General features: G+C 38.4%; 1 protein-coding gene across 1 annotated transcript in view; it reads right to left on the reverse strand.

Annotated features, from left to right (window-relative positions):
• Positions 1-15,828, reverse strand: part of LOC6569517 (protein sidekick) — a 56,648-nt gene that overhangs the window by 29,898 nt on the left and 10,922 nt on the right. The window contains exon 2 of the mRNA XM_032741293.2: positions 4,958-5,143. Within this exon, the coding sequence (XP_032597184.2) occupies positions 4,958-5,143 (186 nt within the window). The remainder of the gene's footprint in view (positions 1-4,957; positions 5,144-15,828) is intronic.

Below are 15,828 nucleotides of genomic sequence, written 5' to 3' on the forward strand. Positions count from 1 at the left end.
AGTACTGGGCGCCCGCTGGATGGTTACTAAATTACTGCAGAAAAACTATTAAAAAACCATTGCGAAATAACAAAAAAATTGCTGCATGAAAAATAAGCCAAGAGCTCAAATTCTCTCGCAGTCTCGCTCTCTTTCTCTCCATCAAGCTCTCTTTCTCTTTCTATAAATGAGTAATCAAAAAATGTAAATATATAAAATAAATACAGATGTAAGAGTACAAAGAACTATACAACTATATAACATGGCATACCTTTACAGACCGGACTCCAGGATATGCAAACATAAAAAAGGTTTGCATTTAAAATTACGGCGTGAATAAACTTTATTTCAGCCCAAAAAATCTCAACAAATTCATGAAAATAATGCGAATAATACGAGTAACAGCTCATATATAGTCGCACTGTTAAATTGAATTTAATAAACAAGCCGAATAAAAAATATAGCAAAAGGTGAACTTAGAGTTGGAGAAACCATTTCTGAAAGCTACTTTTCAAGAAATTTGAAGTGCTTTCTAATTGGTCAGTTTTACAATTTGCTATGGCAATTCTTAGCAACGGCACAAAATATATTTCAGTTCACTGCTTGCTTTGTTCTATATAAATATAAATATAGATATAAATACTTATTGCGCTCCTACCTGTCAACGCCCACTTCCCATTGACGCCCACATATCATTTACGAATAGTTTCTTTTCTTGATGTCCTGATGCTTGACAACACTACACGGAAAAAAACCAAACATAAAACGCAACTTTAGCGCAAACAACAAAACTAACAATAGCAAGAAGAAGAACAAGAAGAGGTAAAAGAAGAAGCAGCCAAAGAAGTCACATTGTAAGCTGCGATGAAAACAACAAAAAAAAAAGAAGAAAAAATAAGTAATTTGTATGGGAACAATGAGCGGCAGAAGCACATAAAAACAATGCCGCAGACATTTTTTTATTTTTTTTTTTTTTTGGCTTACTAATGCTTCTTGGTGTGTTTTGCATTTTTTTTTATTTATTTATATATATTTTCTTTTTTTTGTGTTTTTGTTGTCGCTTGAGAAGAGAAATAGAAAAGCGACAGCAAAGCCCGGACCACAAACCAAGCCAAGTTAAGACGAAGCCACGCACGTTTTGCCTTTTCAGATGGTGTTTTCTGTTTTTGTGTGCTGCTTGCTTGCTTGTGTGCTGCCACCAGTTGTGAACATGCAACGCCCATCGGGCACGCCCATTTGCTGCTTGTTTTGTAGGTAGTAACTACACGCACACCACAACACAACTGTATACAATAAACGGTGGCACTCGAGGACGGCTTTGTTGCCATAAAAGTGTCTTTGTTGCAACTTGCAAGTGAATGCGCCACATTTAAGACGCACGCCGCGGCTCCAGTGCGTCGCATTCGCATTCGCATTCGCGATTTCTAGCATCATTTCCTTGGCCCGGGCAAAAAAAAATAAAAATAAACAATATAATAATAATAATAATAAGTTGGTACACATTTTGGCAAATTTTATGCTTATGGAAGTATGAACACTACTAACTGCAAGTACATGCAACAGCACTTGCAGCACGGCGGCGGCAGCAGCAGCGGCAGAGGCAGTGGCATTAGTTACACTTGTGCTTGCAGCTTGTCGCACATAATCGTGAGTAATAGTTCCAGTTGCCCACTTCTTTTTTTGGCTCACCTGCGTACAGAATCTGCTAACCGCAGTTTATTGCCAAAAAACGCCAGATGGCGCCACAACGCTATAAATGATCGCCAGTTGGTTTTCTGCTTTTTTTTTGTTTTCAGTTTCTTTTATGCCATTAAAACTGCTTTTATATTAAAGTTTGCTTTATGACAAATATAGTTTAAGCAGTCGTTGACAACTATCATTATTGCTATTAATATCAACAATCAAACCACATCTATTGAAAGGATAACTCTCGCGAGGATCTATTCTTTGTGGCATTCAAATTAGGTATGACAGCATCATTGTTAGTCAGACACCCAAACAACCAAACTCATTGTTATCATTTTATTATCGACATAGAATTGTCTGCTTATAAATTCAACATTTGATTAGATGCTTCATTACACTCGAATTTCAAATTAGACTTCAGAATAATAATTATATATATATATTCTTGATCAGGATTAGATTAGTACATATAGCTATGTCCGTTTGTATGAGCAATTGTTAGAGACTTCAAATTTTGGAATATAAGTGTGCCGACCCTAAGAAATGACAGCAATTGCAATCCAGCTTACATTTGGGTGTGCAAAAACAAAAAAAAAATATATATATATATTCAACAGCTGGGTTCAGGATACATCGAAACAAAATAAAGTATACGCATAGTCGACCAAAACAGCAGCCATCAAAATTGTTGCAGCATATTTTATCAGCCTATTTTGCATGCCACAAAACGCACAATTTGTTGACCACTAAAAAAAGAAAGCAACCACAAAAGATAACAACGCAAGCAGAAAATGAGGGAAACGGAAAGGGGCAGCAGCAAATGGATAACAATGTATCTGTATGCAGTATCCGCATCTGCATCCGTATGCATCAATGTGTGTGTGTGTTGACAGTTATAAGCGTTAAAGTGACTGAGTGGCTGAATGCTGCCACCGATGCCACTAAAAGCGCTTGTCGCGGCATGTGCGACATCAGCAAGCAAAAACAACGAGCAACTAAAAAGATTTGCATATTTTGTGTTTCGCTTTCGGTTTTGTTTCTATTTCTGTTTCTGTTTCTGTTTCAGTTTTTGCTGTTTGTATTTTGTGTCTTTTGGTTGTCACATTTTTGCATTTGTCCATTTTGTAGATTGGGCCAAGTGAAGGCCAGCCCTTTGTGGCCTTTACATATGCACATTTAATAAACAAATGCGAATTTCCGACAAAGAACCCAAAAGCGGCACGTTATTGCTATTTGAAAAATGTTTTTATTTTTTTGCTATACAAATACTGTTTTTGGGATACAATTTATTGTGTTGCAAAAATATTCAATTATTTCTTAAATGAAGAACTTTATTACTTCGAGTTAGATATTCGGATACTTGGCTAGATATAATATCATCCTGGGCACAACAGATCCAACAGGTCGCGGTGCAACTTCCCCAATAATAATAATAATATAATCCATTCTGACAGCATTTAAATAAATAAAGCACTTATATTTAGTATACAAAATGCTTGCTACAAGTGTTTTACGCTTGATTTGAGAAGAACTTTACATTTTCTTAAGCAATCGAGAATGATTTAAAAGCGTCTAATTTTCTTTGGGAACGGATCGAAAATTAAAGAACAAAACGCTTCGTGATGCGTGATGTGATGTCCGTGTGTGTGCGTGTCGAGTATCTATGCAGATAGGCAGCTGAAAGTGCCCAAATAGCCAAGTCATCGAATGCCAATCAATTTGGCTTATAGACACGCAGTTCGCTTGTTGAACCATCCCCGGCACATGTTGAATGATCTCTGGCTAAATCACATCGGTTTGATGTTGCATGCCGCAGTCGTGCAATCGCAACCGAAATGTCTGCTTGAGGGTGCAAATACAATTACCGTAACGAACAAAAGTATCTTCTGTTTATGCAACACGAATTTATATTTTGTTAAATATTTGTGGTCTATGCACAGGCTGACAATAAAAGAAAAATATATATTTCAGAGACACACATATTCTCTTGATCCTTAAACTAAATATGTGGCATGTAAAAGTATCCATTGCAGTCACGAAAAATATCTTTGTGAAATCAAAATAAACTTGTTCTGGGTAGTTGTTCTTAACTTGTAAAACTGCTTTTAGCTTATTTTTTATGGCTGACAGGATGAAATTGAATTTTGTCAACGCTACACACACACACACACACACACAGTTCACACAAGTCCTGTTGGCTCATAAATGAACCAATATGCAGTCATTTTTCAATATTTCATGGCTAATTGTGAAAATCCTGCGGCCAAAAAACATAAAGCTAATATTGCACATGCTCAACACACACACACACACAACTACACATGCACACACATACAACACATACAGACACACACAGATACAGAGATAGAGCTTTGTCTTGAGTACCCTTAAGGCCACCTGGCATGAACACAGACAAATAACAAACAACAAGTAGTAAAAGCTGACGGCAAGGATGAGCTCAATGGCAGGTTATAAGAGGGGCTGGTAGATTAGAGGAGGAGTGGCATGAGAAGCAAAGTCCAACTTTGCCAGCAGGCAACTCATAATATTTTTTGGGACAACACAATATTGTAACCGATACTTGGGAATGTCAGACACAGAAGACTTAACCCAACATCCAATAAAACACCTGTCTTTCGCTTACTCTACGCGTGTGGGTGTGTGTGTGTGTGGGTGTGAGTGTGTGTGTGTGTGTGTGTGTGTGTGTGTGTGTGTGTGTGTGTGTGTGTGTGTGTGTGTGTGTGTGTGTGTGTGTGTGTGTGTGTGTGTGTGTGTGTGTGTGTGTGTGTGTGTGTGTGTGTGTGTGTGTGTGTGTGTGTGTGTGTGTGTGTGTGCTGGGCACGGCCTGACAACAAAACGGCTCAAGGGATTATGGCGCTCTCTTTCACGTGGGCTTCCCAAAGTACACTGGAAACCTCATAAAAGTTATTGTTTTTCTGCTTGATTATCCTTTAAAAGCAAAAGGCGAAGCGAACCACCCAAAAACATCACCCAACCAACAAAATTTAGAGACAACAAAAAAATGTGGTATTTTCGTTAATGGTTTAATTTTACATGGCGGTTGCCACTTGCCACTTGACAGTTGCCAGTTGCCAGTTGCCAAAATGCGTCCCTTATGTTTCCCATTTCCCATTTCCCATTTGGCCATTTTCCATTTCCCTTTTAGAGGCTTAAGCTGCGCTGTCAGGCGAGCGGCATACTTAGACGACTCCCAGTTCGATGAGTTGCACTTGACACAACTTGTATACCCCCACCCCCTCTCCATCACCATAAATAGTTGGCTTCAGCTTACCCAGTGCATGACACTGCAAAATCTTCGTGCGTCCTTCGCTAACAATCGAGCCCGATGACGATGGATGCGTTGTAAAACGCGGTGCCTGTTGCTGCTGCGATTGTTGTTGCTGCTGTTGTTGTTGTTGTTGTGATGGCAATGGTCCTTGTTGTTGTTGTTGCTGTTGCTGGTTTTGGGGCACAGCATCTGTAAAGCAGAAAGTAAATCGTTGTTAATAAGGCTTAGTTTAGAAATAAAGAAAGACAGAGCCAACAACGGAGCTAGGCAAAGACACCAGGTCTCCGACAAGCCAGATGTCTTTTGTGTGGCTATAATCTTAACCGATTCAGCCAAGTAATAACCATGGCGAAGAATAGGCTTTGTAAACTAAGAAGTAACTTAACCAATCAAGGTATTCATACTAGCCAACTATGCAGGTTTTGTGAAAGCGGCGAAGGATCCCCAAGGCACATCCTAGCAGAGCATAGTGTGTCGCCTTAACTAGAAGAAGATGCAGCATTCTATCCAACAAAGACTCTCGCAGGTCGCAGAGCAAGTATCCCAATAATATTAATAAATAAAGACTTGGTTTTTTTTTTAATTTTTTATTGGCCCCTCCTACCAGGCTAATATGCTTTTATTAACTATACATATTAAGTACAAAATAATTCGAAAACAATACAAAATAGATTGAAACTAATTGCTAAATCGAGCTTGATCAAATACATATTTACTTTATGGGGTCTTAACTACTTTCTTCTGCCTGTTAAATACTTTTGCAAGACTTCATTATGCCATTTATACCCATAAGCTGTATTTGATGCCTTTGCTTTAAATGAACAGAGAATTTAAGTATTATTCAAAGTATTATTATTTTAGTCTGCTCAACTGCTGTGGCAATCATATTTAGAAAACGTTCTCCCTTCAACTATTTTTATTTGCACTTGTCTTGTTGCTGTTGCTGTTGTTGTTGGGGATGTGAGCTTGAATAGACAAAGGAGGATTCGTGTTGAACACACAATATGTCTGTGAAAGCATAAAATTGCAGTTTCAATAAATAAAATCCCTTGCATATTCAATTATTGCCAGCAATAATACAACAAATGACAAACCCACAAAAAATTGATATATATTTTCGAGTTTTATTTAATTTCCATACTAGCCCGCCCTCAGTCTGGCTCTCCATGTTGCTCTCATCCACAAAACTATGGCCAGAAACCAATAAATTAAGGTGATAACGCCTGCGGCAACAATAGCAAAAGTCCAAGCGAAGAATGGTTCTCAGGTCTGCTCTTTTACGAATAGCATTTGTTTTTTTGGCTGGGTTGACCTCTTTTGGGTTTTGCGGATTATAAATTCATGTTCAATGCAAAACATGCAAATCTATTTTTCACTTTTCGTTACACAACAAACAAAAGCAAGAACTGCAGCAGCAACTACAAAGGAACCCAAAGCCCTGTTCAGTTGTGGATATTATTCATACAAATGTATATATTTTTTACTTTTATTTTAGGCTCAAAAACAAACAGAAAAACATCAAAATATGCATTTAAAATTGTAGTTGTACAGGACTTATTGCTAAGCTGGAAATGAGGCGATAAATTTGTCCATTGAATAATATCGATTGGAGTGCAAATGAGCAGAAAGTTGAATTTATTTCTCATCATGCAACATTTGGGCTTATGTGCCTCAATGATTGTCGGCAAATAGGAACTGAGTCTGTTTTTGTTTTGCAAGCATCATTTGCGAACCAATATTCGATTCGATTACAACAATCTTTGTAAGCTACAAAATAATCAATAAGATACAAAGCTACAAAGCTATATTGAGCTGCATAGATACGAGATATATAATGATCTTTAATGCAAAAGGCATGTAAATGTTAGCTGCAAACATTCGAGTCAAGTGAACTGATTGCTTATGTTTCCACTATAAATAACAATTTTAAATGTTTTCAGCAATCAATTTCTGTACACAGCCAGCAGTTCAAATTTGAAAACAACACAAATGTGTATCATGGAATTTTACATGCATTTTTTACGACCATGTTGGGCAATATTGCAGAATAGCAAAACAAATCCAAAAATATAACTAGAAATAAGAATTCGAATATTGCATACCCTGGCTCAGCTCGAAGGCAGCATGCTGACATTCAATATAGAAAATAAAATAAAAACGAGCTGCGTTGTTATATTTATATATATTATTAGAAGACAATGTATGGTAGTCGAATGGAGTTGGTTGCTGGCCAGCTGAGCTGGGGCCTATAACCAACAATTCAGCTGCTGCTGATGAATCCTGTTCGTTGTCGCATTGGCAATTGACATTGCAATTGTGGTTGCAGCTTCTGTTTGGATTTGGATCTGTTGATGTTTGCCATTTGCAATTTAGTTATTGAAATGCAGTTGTGGTTTTGGCTTTGCACGACAAGAGCAGCTCTCAGCACGCGTCCTGAAATTCAGCTGACAACTTGAATATGACAATGACTTCAGTTTTATATGCACAAACACACTCCCACACACACACACACACACACACATCCACCCACCTACCCACACACACATACACACACACACAGCAATACTTAACACAAGCGCTAAGCGAGACAGCCGTTAAATTGCCAATGTGTCACGCTTCACAACAATTCTGCTTGCGGTTGCCAACACTCCACATGACAAGGTCTAATCAGCCACCCTCTCCTGCTCTACCACACACCTTATAGCCTTCTGCATACACTCAGAAAAACGAATCGATTAAAAATCAGAAAAATAGTTTATCAGAAATTCTGGAAATTAAAATTGCTTGGACTAAAACTGAAATGTCAACAGCAGCTGCACAAGGATATGCAACCGATATCTATTCTTACTTCTTACTGTTTACATTCTTAGTGCGATATTTTTTGTTGCAGTGTAGATTATTTGTCTTCGTTTATTTGAGGTTGTGGTTTTGCGCATGCGCAGCGGCCACACACAATGTTGAACGGCTTCTCTGCCACAGAACGACATTTGATATGTGATGTGTGCCTGTTGCAAGCATCTAAGACACGCACACACACTCACACACACACATATGCATAAACACATGTGCACATGTGGAGTAGGTAGTTGTTGTTGCTGCAAAGTTCCCCTATGCAAAATGTTGCTATTTTTGGTGATGCGCTCAATTTACAGCACTTAGCCTGCCAAAGGACTTGTTGTGCACAGGAAACTATGTCAGGCATTATCAAACGCCCGCACACACCACACACACACCACACACACCACACACACACCACACACACACACTTTCTCACTCGATTGCCGTTGTCCTGTTGAGCTTTTGTTGGAAATGTGTTTGTTTAATGTAAACGATGCCTGCCTCATCTGCATTGCCACTTACAAGTGGCATAGAAAGAATGGCAGCCACAGGCATAAGTGGGGCAAGACTGTAACTTCCTTGTGGCAGGCGTCGATGTCTGCTGGTAATGATAAAACATTCACACACGCACACACACACACACACACACACACATGTGAGCTGTATCTGCAATGAAATGCGATACGAATATCTTTTTATTTCTCACACAAAGTCTTTTTCCCTTCTATATTCTTTTGTTTTTCCTTTTTTCTTGGTTTTAAAGTGGTTTTGGAAACAGAAAGTGTTTTTTTTTTCTTTTTTGTTTGTCGTTGTCCCAAATGCATTTGGTTGCAGTTGGCTACAGTTGGTCACACAATTGCCTCTGTGGCAAAGAAAGTAAACTCGCAGTGCAACTTCAAAGTGTTTAGTCTCACTTTGGGTTTCTTCTTGCTATATTTCAATATTCATTTTGAACAGTTCATTCAGTATTAGTCGGCCACGTTTGTTGTGTCTGCCTCTGCCACATTTGGCACATTAAATTTAGGCAAAACCCATTTAAAATTAAAGCATAATGTGTGGCAATTTGTGGCAAAAACCGCAAGCTTTTAATGTGAAACAAGCTTAAGCCATTTCTGTTGAGCCAGTTTTAAGTCTTTATTCAAGTAGATTCGGACTTTTTAAATATACATATGTATTTATGTGAGTGTGTGTGTGTGTGTGTATGTTATGTGTGTATTTATGTATTTATATTTAATAGCAGTCGATTAGTGGCCATTTAAAATGCCGCAAGCTGAATGAAATGTAAAATGATTTATTTTTAATGTCAAACAGCTCGGATTTTCCTTTTTCTTTCTTTTTTTGTGTGTGTTTTATATATAAAATGATATTTATTATTATGAAGCACGTTCGTAGAATAATTCATTCATCCTGCGGATTGGAGACGACTACTGCATACGTTTTTGACTCTCTCCCTCTCTCTCGCTCTCCCTCTCTGACTGTCAATCAGTTTGACTGCACACAGTGAACCACAGCGCAACCACCAATAATAACAACGACCACAACAACAGCAAGAATACCAACGACACCCGCACAATTGCAGCACACAGCTTGAAAAACTTTCCAACTAATTTTCATAGTGTCTGCCGGCAGCTTGCGGGCACATCACTCAAATTTAACTCTTTTAACAAACACACACACACACACCCAACCAGATAAAGACTTACATATATCTATATATATATATATTTATATGAATCGACATGAGTTTTTTGGTTGCTTGCATTTCCAACAAAACTAGAAATGCAGTTTTAAAACTCCTTCTATTTTTTGATTTGATTAACAATTGTGTGTTGTTTGTGTGTGTTGTGTGTGTGAAAACAGTCAAATGTGTGCTGATTGATGATTGAATTGTGGCAGTTTTACAGACTGTAATTGTTGCTTTCGAAAGGCGCACAAAAGCAGTCAAAGTCTGCGCCCATATCTAACGGCCCCTTGCATATTAATGTGCTCATTAAAATTAGAAAAATAGATGAAAACTCAGTTTTTACCCCCAAGAATGCAGTGGCAGGAAAATGACTTCAGCATTTTATCATTCTAAGCATATTTCTCTTATTTTTATTGTTTTGATAACTAACAGTTAACACTCAGTAAGCGGATTATATATGATTATATAGGTGGGGTGGGTAGCCACATGTTTGACACTGCTGACTTTAAATGCCACTATTTGTGTTGCAGAGCCTTGGGGTAGGTAGAGATACCAATCCCACCCTCTCTCTATCTCTTTCTCTCTCTGTTTATCTCTCTCGACGATCCCATTTCCATCTCCATTTCCCATTTCCCATTTCCATTTCGAACCGCAATTCGCGCCCCGCTTTTCGATGCACAGCTGACGCTGTCACCATTGTCGTTTGTCACGGCGAGCTGCACACGTTTCTTATAGCACCCCCTCTGAATCCGCCTCCGCCTTCCCTGCTGCACCTCTTTAGCACTACCCCAAAAGCAAACCCAGTTGAAATTCCATTCGTTCTTCTGCCTTTGCTCACGTCTCGTAAATTTCTGGTCTGTCGCTTGTCCGTCGCTTAATCCGTGCGCTCTTTGCTGCTGCCACGTGAGAAATTGCACTTATCATTTCTCTTGTGCGTGCCCCACTCCCCCACTCCCTCACTCCCAACTCCCCATTTGCCCCTTCCCTCCTCACCCCTTTCTCACACACATTTCATCTCGTTTATTCCAGTGCATTTGTTGCGCTGTTTCGCTCACGTGCCATCTGCAAACTCTTAATATGGTTTAGGTTTATGCACAGATTTTGCTACATTGTTTTTGATTGTTGCGTTGAGTCGAGGTTTGCCATTGGTTGGCTTAACTCAATGGTAATTAAGTGGCTACCAGCTAGTCATGACAAACATGACCATGTCCAACAGAATTAAACAATAATTCAATCAAATCAACTTCAACATTATAATTTGCAATTGAAGCTCTTCAGAGTGTCACAGGGAGCGCTGCTTTGGATCTATTTATAAAGTGCAACTTGTCATGCCTCATGGAGATACATAGATGGAGATATAACTGATATTACGATATATATTTCTAAAAGAGCAACAAGCTTTTTTTTAAATAATAATTTTGAATATTTTTTATAAATTTTTGGAGTGCTTTAGGTATATATATACATATATATAAATATGCCAAGTTAGGTTATATAGTATTTGCCTTATTTACATTGAAAGTTGGTTCAATTTGTAATGCGCAATAACCGTTAGCCACACACACACATAGATTATTGGGTTCACAAATAGATTTGTGTGCTCAGCTCGAATCTGAAATGCCATTAATCTAAGGCAAATAAACAAGTGACGAAAACAAAGTCTTAAATATCAAATCAAGCACAAATTGATGACTTTACAGCAATGTTCTCATCGCAAACAACAAATAAAAAATAAAGCAAAGCAAAGTAAAAACAAACATTAAAGCGAGAGAAACTGTGTGAGGATTGTGAGCGGCTAGTGGCTACTTAAAGGACGACAGCCATTGGCAGCCCACCCACAGCATGCACATATGCTACATATATGCATATATATCTGAATATCTTGTGAGCAGTGAAATGAAGTGAGAAAGCAGCAGAGAAGCGTAGCGAGTGCGAGGACTAAAAAATAAAAATGGTGCCAGCACTGAGACAGAGAGAGAGAGAGAGAGAGAGAGAGAAGGGCAAGAGAAGGAGAGAGATGAAAGTCTTATTCCCCTCAGTAAGCAAAACTATTAAAATGCCATTTGAAATGCTTGCGACTTGGCAAAGCGACAAGACACTAAGCCAAGTCAAGGCGCCATAAAGCCAGCTAGCTCCACATCTGTACTTGAGAGCCTTACTAACTCGCTCTCTCTCTCTCTATATATATATATATATATGTCTCTCTCTCTCACTTACTCTCTTTTCGATGTGAGTTGCCAAAAAAGCAAAGACTACAAACAAATGCAGCAGATACAACTGCGACTTGCAATTGCTCTTTGTAAATTTCTCATAAATAATCATGAAAAACATAATTTCAATGAACAAAAATTTCTGTTTATTTTCAATTCATGTAAAATCAAGTATTTTTTTAATTGTTCGAAAAATTCCAATATTAAATTTCGCATAGCAGCGTCGCTGTAAAATTAACTTGAAATCATCAGCTTAAATACACTGTCAAACCATAATAATCAATTTGCTTTGAATACAATGATATTCATTAATTAATTAGCTATGCCCAGATGAAGTCTGCATGTCTGTTAAATGGCTATAGGGTATGGAAGCCAAAAAAAACTGCAAAACAAGAAGAAAGTTCAAAAAACTTGAAGTTGAACATTTATTGATTTTCGCTATTTTTTTCTAGACTATTGTAATTTTTATTTTTTTTTTGCTGTGACGTTGCCGCCAGCTGAGAAACATTTAGTTTTCAGGGCACCACTAACTAAAAAATATACATATATATATATATATATATATATACATGCGACTGTATAAGTATGACTAAATAGACAATTTATGTTGGCTGAGTCGCGACGCTCTTGGCCATTTCTTTCGAATTTTTTTTTTGCAGTAGCAGCAGCAGCCACGAGACGTGGCATGAAACGTGCGCTTGACTCATGTTTATTAAATTAATAAAAACAATTTAAAATATAAGACGAAGATCGAGACGAAGGTGGCAGCGATGCCAACCATGCCTCATTCGCTTCTCTGACCTTGGCTGAGGTAAATTATAATTTATTATTGTGCCTGTTGTTGTGTTTGTTTTGTGTGTGTGTGTGTGTGTTTGCTGCTGCTTTGTTTAAGCCAAGTGCTACAAAAGAAATCGAAAAGCAGGCAGCTCCTCTCAGCTGGAGCCTTTGGGGCACTCATCTCTCTCTCTCTCTCTCTCTTTCGCACCTCAATGCCAGATTTAGGCACATTATGCATATTGGCGGCCAGAGAGCATAAAGCCGAAGCTCTTAACCGGTTTTGGAGTTTCTCATCTGAAGATAGACTTCACACGCAGCTGTTGTTAGCCGTTATTGTTGTTCTTCTTCTTGCTGTTGTTGCATGCAATTTTCTTTTGTTACGCTCTTGCCATTGAAGCACTCTGAGCAACATATTTGCCAACTTTATCATCATCATTAACGTGAACAACATCATAATGTGCATTTATTAGTCGGCACTGACTCTCTCAAACTTGGACTAAACTAATCTAAAGCAGAAAAACACAACAACAACAAACAAGAATGCCGTAGGCGAGTGAGCCTGACTAGGATTTACCTACGCTGATCCAAGCTGTTTTATGATATATTTATTGTTTTATTGCCAGATTTCAACTTAAAAAGTGTCAAATGTAAGCATGCTCTGATTCCTTACTGGGCATGGCATTGGGCCTGCTGATATTAATCAACATGATCAACATGAAAATCAATCGACTTTAACTCAATAATATATAAGACAGATCTATTATCTGTATCTCTATCTTCGAAAAAGGAGGCAGTTATCAGTGATATACGAGAACCTATATTCAAATATAAATATTCAGATCAAGAATATATATATAGATACATATTAAATGGGATCGGAGATGCCTTCGTCTGCCTTCTTTTTATATATTGTGTACAACTTTTTAATGAATTCAGAGTTTAAATAAAAGAGCCAACAATGAAATGCAGCATGCAGCATGCCGCATCAACCTGAACATCAAAGCGTTTGGCGCTGGCATCCGTGAGATTCATGAAAAGAATAACACTGAAAGGGGCAAAACTTTTGCTTGGCAACCAGTTAATTGAATTAGTTTTAATATTTCATTATGCGCGTTGCTAACTGCGTGAAAGCTGCAGATGTAAATCTAAAAGTACGGAAATGCAAATGAAAATGCAGCTGCATTTTAAAGACAATAAGTTGGAAAATTCACATATATATATACATATATATATACATCTATGTTTATTTTTAAATATACAACTTTGTGTGTGTTTATTTAAGAAGCTTGAGTTGAGTAGCTGTAAATATTAAAAACATGTAAAAAACGCTTCAGAAGACATTTTTCAAATTCTTGAATAATTTACGTATAATTTTTGTATGCGCTGCAGGTAGCAGGTAGCAGGTAGCATGGATATATATATATATGTATATATATATATTTGTGTGTGGGTGGGCAGGTGGGTGTATTTTATGCGTTGCTCCTCCACTGCTAATTCCTGTGCTCTGATTTTAATGTGATTCCCAACAATTGTCTGCCCGATGGCTATTTGATGTTGGGCCTGCTCGCAGCTCTCCTTGTGCCACATTTTGTGTTATTTATGTATTGGTTGCTTGCTCGTTGTGACTGCCTGGGCGACAAACAGACAGACAAACAGACAGATAGACGGACAGATAGTGAGGCAGACAGCAGACAAACCACATCATGCACTTGAGTGCGATTTTCCACTTTGGGTTTTATATTTCAATATTTTGTTGACTTTTTTATGCTTTTTGTTTCTTGATCAAGTTGTGCTGAGTTGAAGTTTCTTGGAATTATATGCTACATGTAGACATAATTTGTATTTTATGCGCTCCCGCGGTTGTTATTATTGTTGTTACTGTTTGTAGTTTAGCTAGTCGACCCCTCTTTGCCATTGTTTGCAGGTTGCTCACAGTTTATAGGGCCCACTGCCCTTTATTGCTCATTGTTATTGTTAATTTTGCTGTTGCTAGTAAAATGGGTTTGTTGCTGTTGTGTCTGCTGCTACTTCTTGGGAATCTACCAGCCATGAGCGAGGAACATTAGTCAAATTAGCCTGTAGAATGAGTTTTTATGTCTGCTATATACAAAAGCTAAACACAAAAAGCACCCCAATAATCCGACTAGACCAAGTATAAACTTCTACCAGTTTGACAAAGGTGTGGCAATAAGTTATCAGCAGCGATTTGTATATTTTCAATTAGTGGCAAAGATCTCAAAGTTAACTTTACGTTAGCAAAGTCTGCAGTAAGTCGAAGAAGCATATCACAGCAGAGAGTGTCGCCTCAACTAGGAAAAGATACAGCATGTATAGGGATGCATGTTATGAGCTCCAAAAACATAGAAGCTCCTCAACTCAACTAAGATTCTCGCATTAGTGTAATGGAGAAGCTATATGCTCAGAAGGGCGCACAATAGATCTAGCAGGTCGCAGAGCAAGTATCCCAATAATAATAATAATAATAATAATAAAGCACATCCAGTTACTTGACAAGTCCAAGTATTCAATCCTCACATTTAAGATCTTTGTGTGGCACAAACATATACCTAGATATATATATATATATATATATATATATGTATATAATTTCATACCTTTGGTGTATGCCACACAAGCAGCTACTTGTGTGATACTTGTATCCCTGCAAATTATGTGGCACGCATTATTCTTCAAGTGTCGAGACAACCTCTGCTGCACACTCACACACACACACACTCACTCACACATACGTTAAAGATCTTCCGGTTCTGCCGCACACACCAAACAAGGTCACAACAATGGAGAAGAAGAAGCAGCGACAAAAGTTGGCAACATAATTAGCGCATTTTTCCCAGCGACAGGCAGCAGCAACTTCAACGTTCGTGCTCGAGTGTGGCAAGCAGCAGTACTTGCTGCAACTAGCGAATAGCTGTTGCAGCTGTGTGTAACGACGACACCCACACATAGACACACACAGAAATTGTTGGCACTTCAACTTACAACTTGCAACTGGCGACTTGCAACACACACACACACACACAGAGAGCAATTGCATATCCGGCTGCTGTTGTTTTTGCAACATGACATTGAAACAATACTCAGCCAGCCAGACAGTCAGTCAGTCAGCCAGTCAGTCAGACTCCAGGCTCCCAGCTGTTGAAGCAGACAATTGACAACACGCTGCATGCCGCACGCCTCACGCTGCACGCCTCACGCTCCACTCAACACGCTGCTTGCTGCTCGTTGCCTGAAGGAAAAGTTATACATGGTCATATTCTCCTTATTCCATTCTAATTAAGTTTTGTTTTCTTGCAGCTGCTGCTGCTGCTGCAATCGCTGTTAGAGCGGAACCGTGTGCTGCAGCA

The sequence above is a fragment of the Drosophila grimshawi genome, unplaced genomic scaffold, assembly GCF_018153295.1.
Source record: "Drosophila grimshawi isolate 15287-2541.00 unplaced genomic scaffold, ASM1815329v1 contig_848, whole genome shotgun sequence".
NCBI lineage: Eukaryota > Metazoa > Arthropoda > Insecta > Diptera > Drosophilidae > Drosophila > Drosophila grimshawi.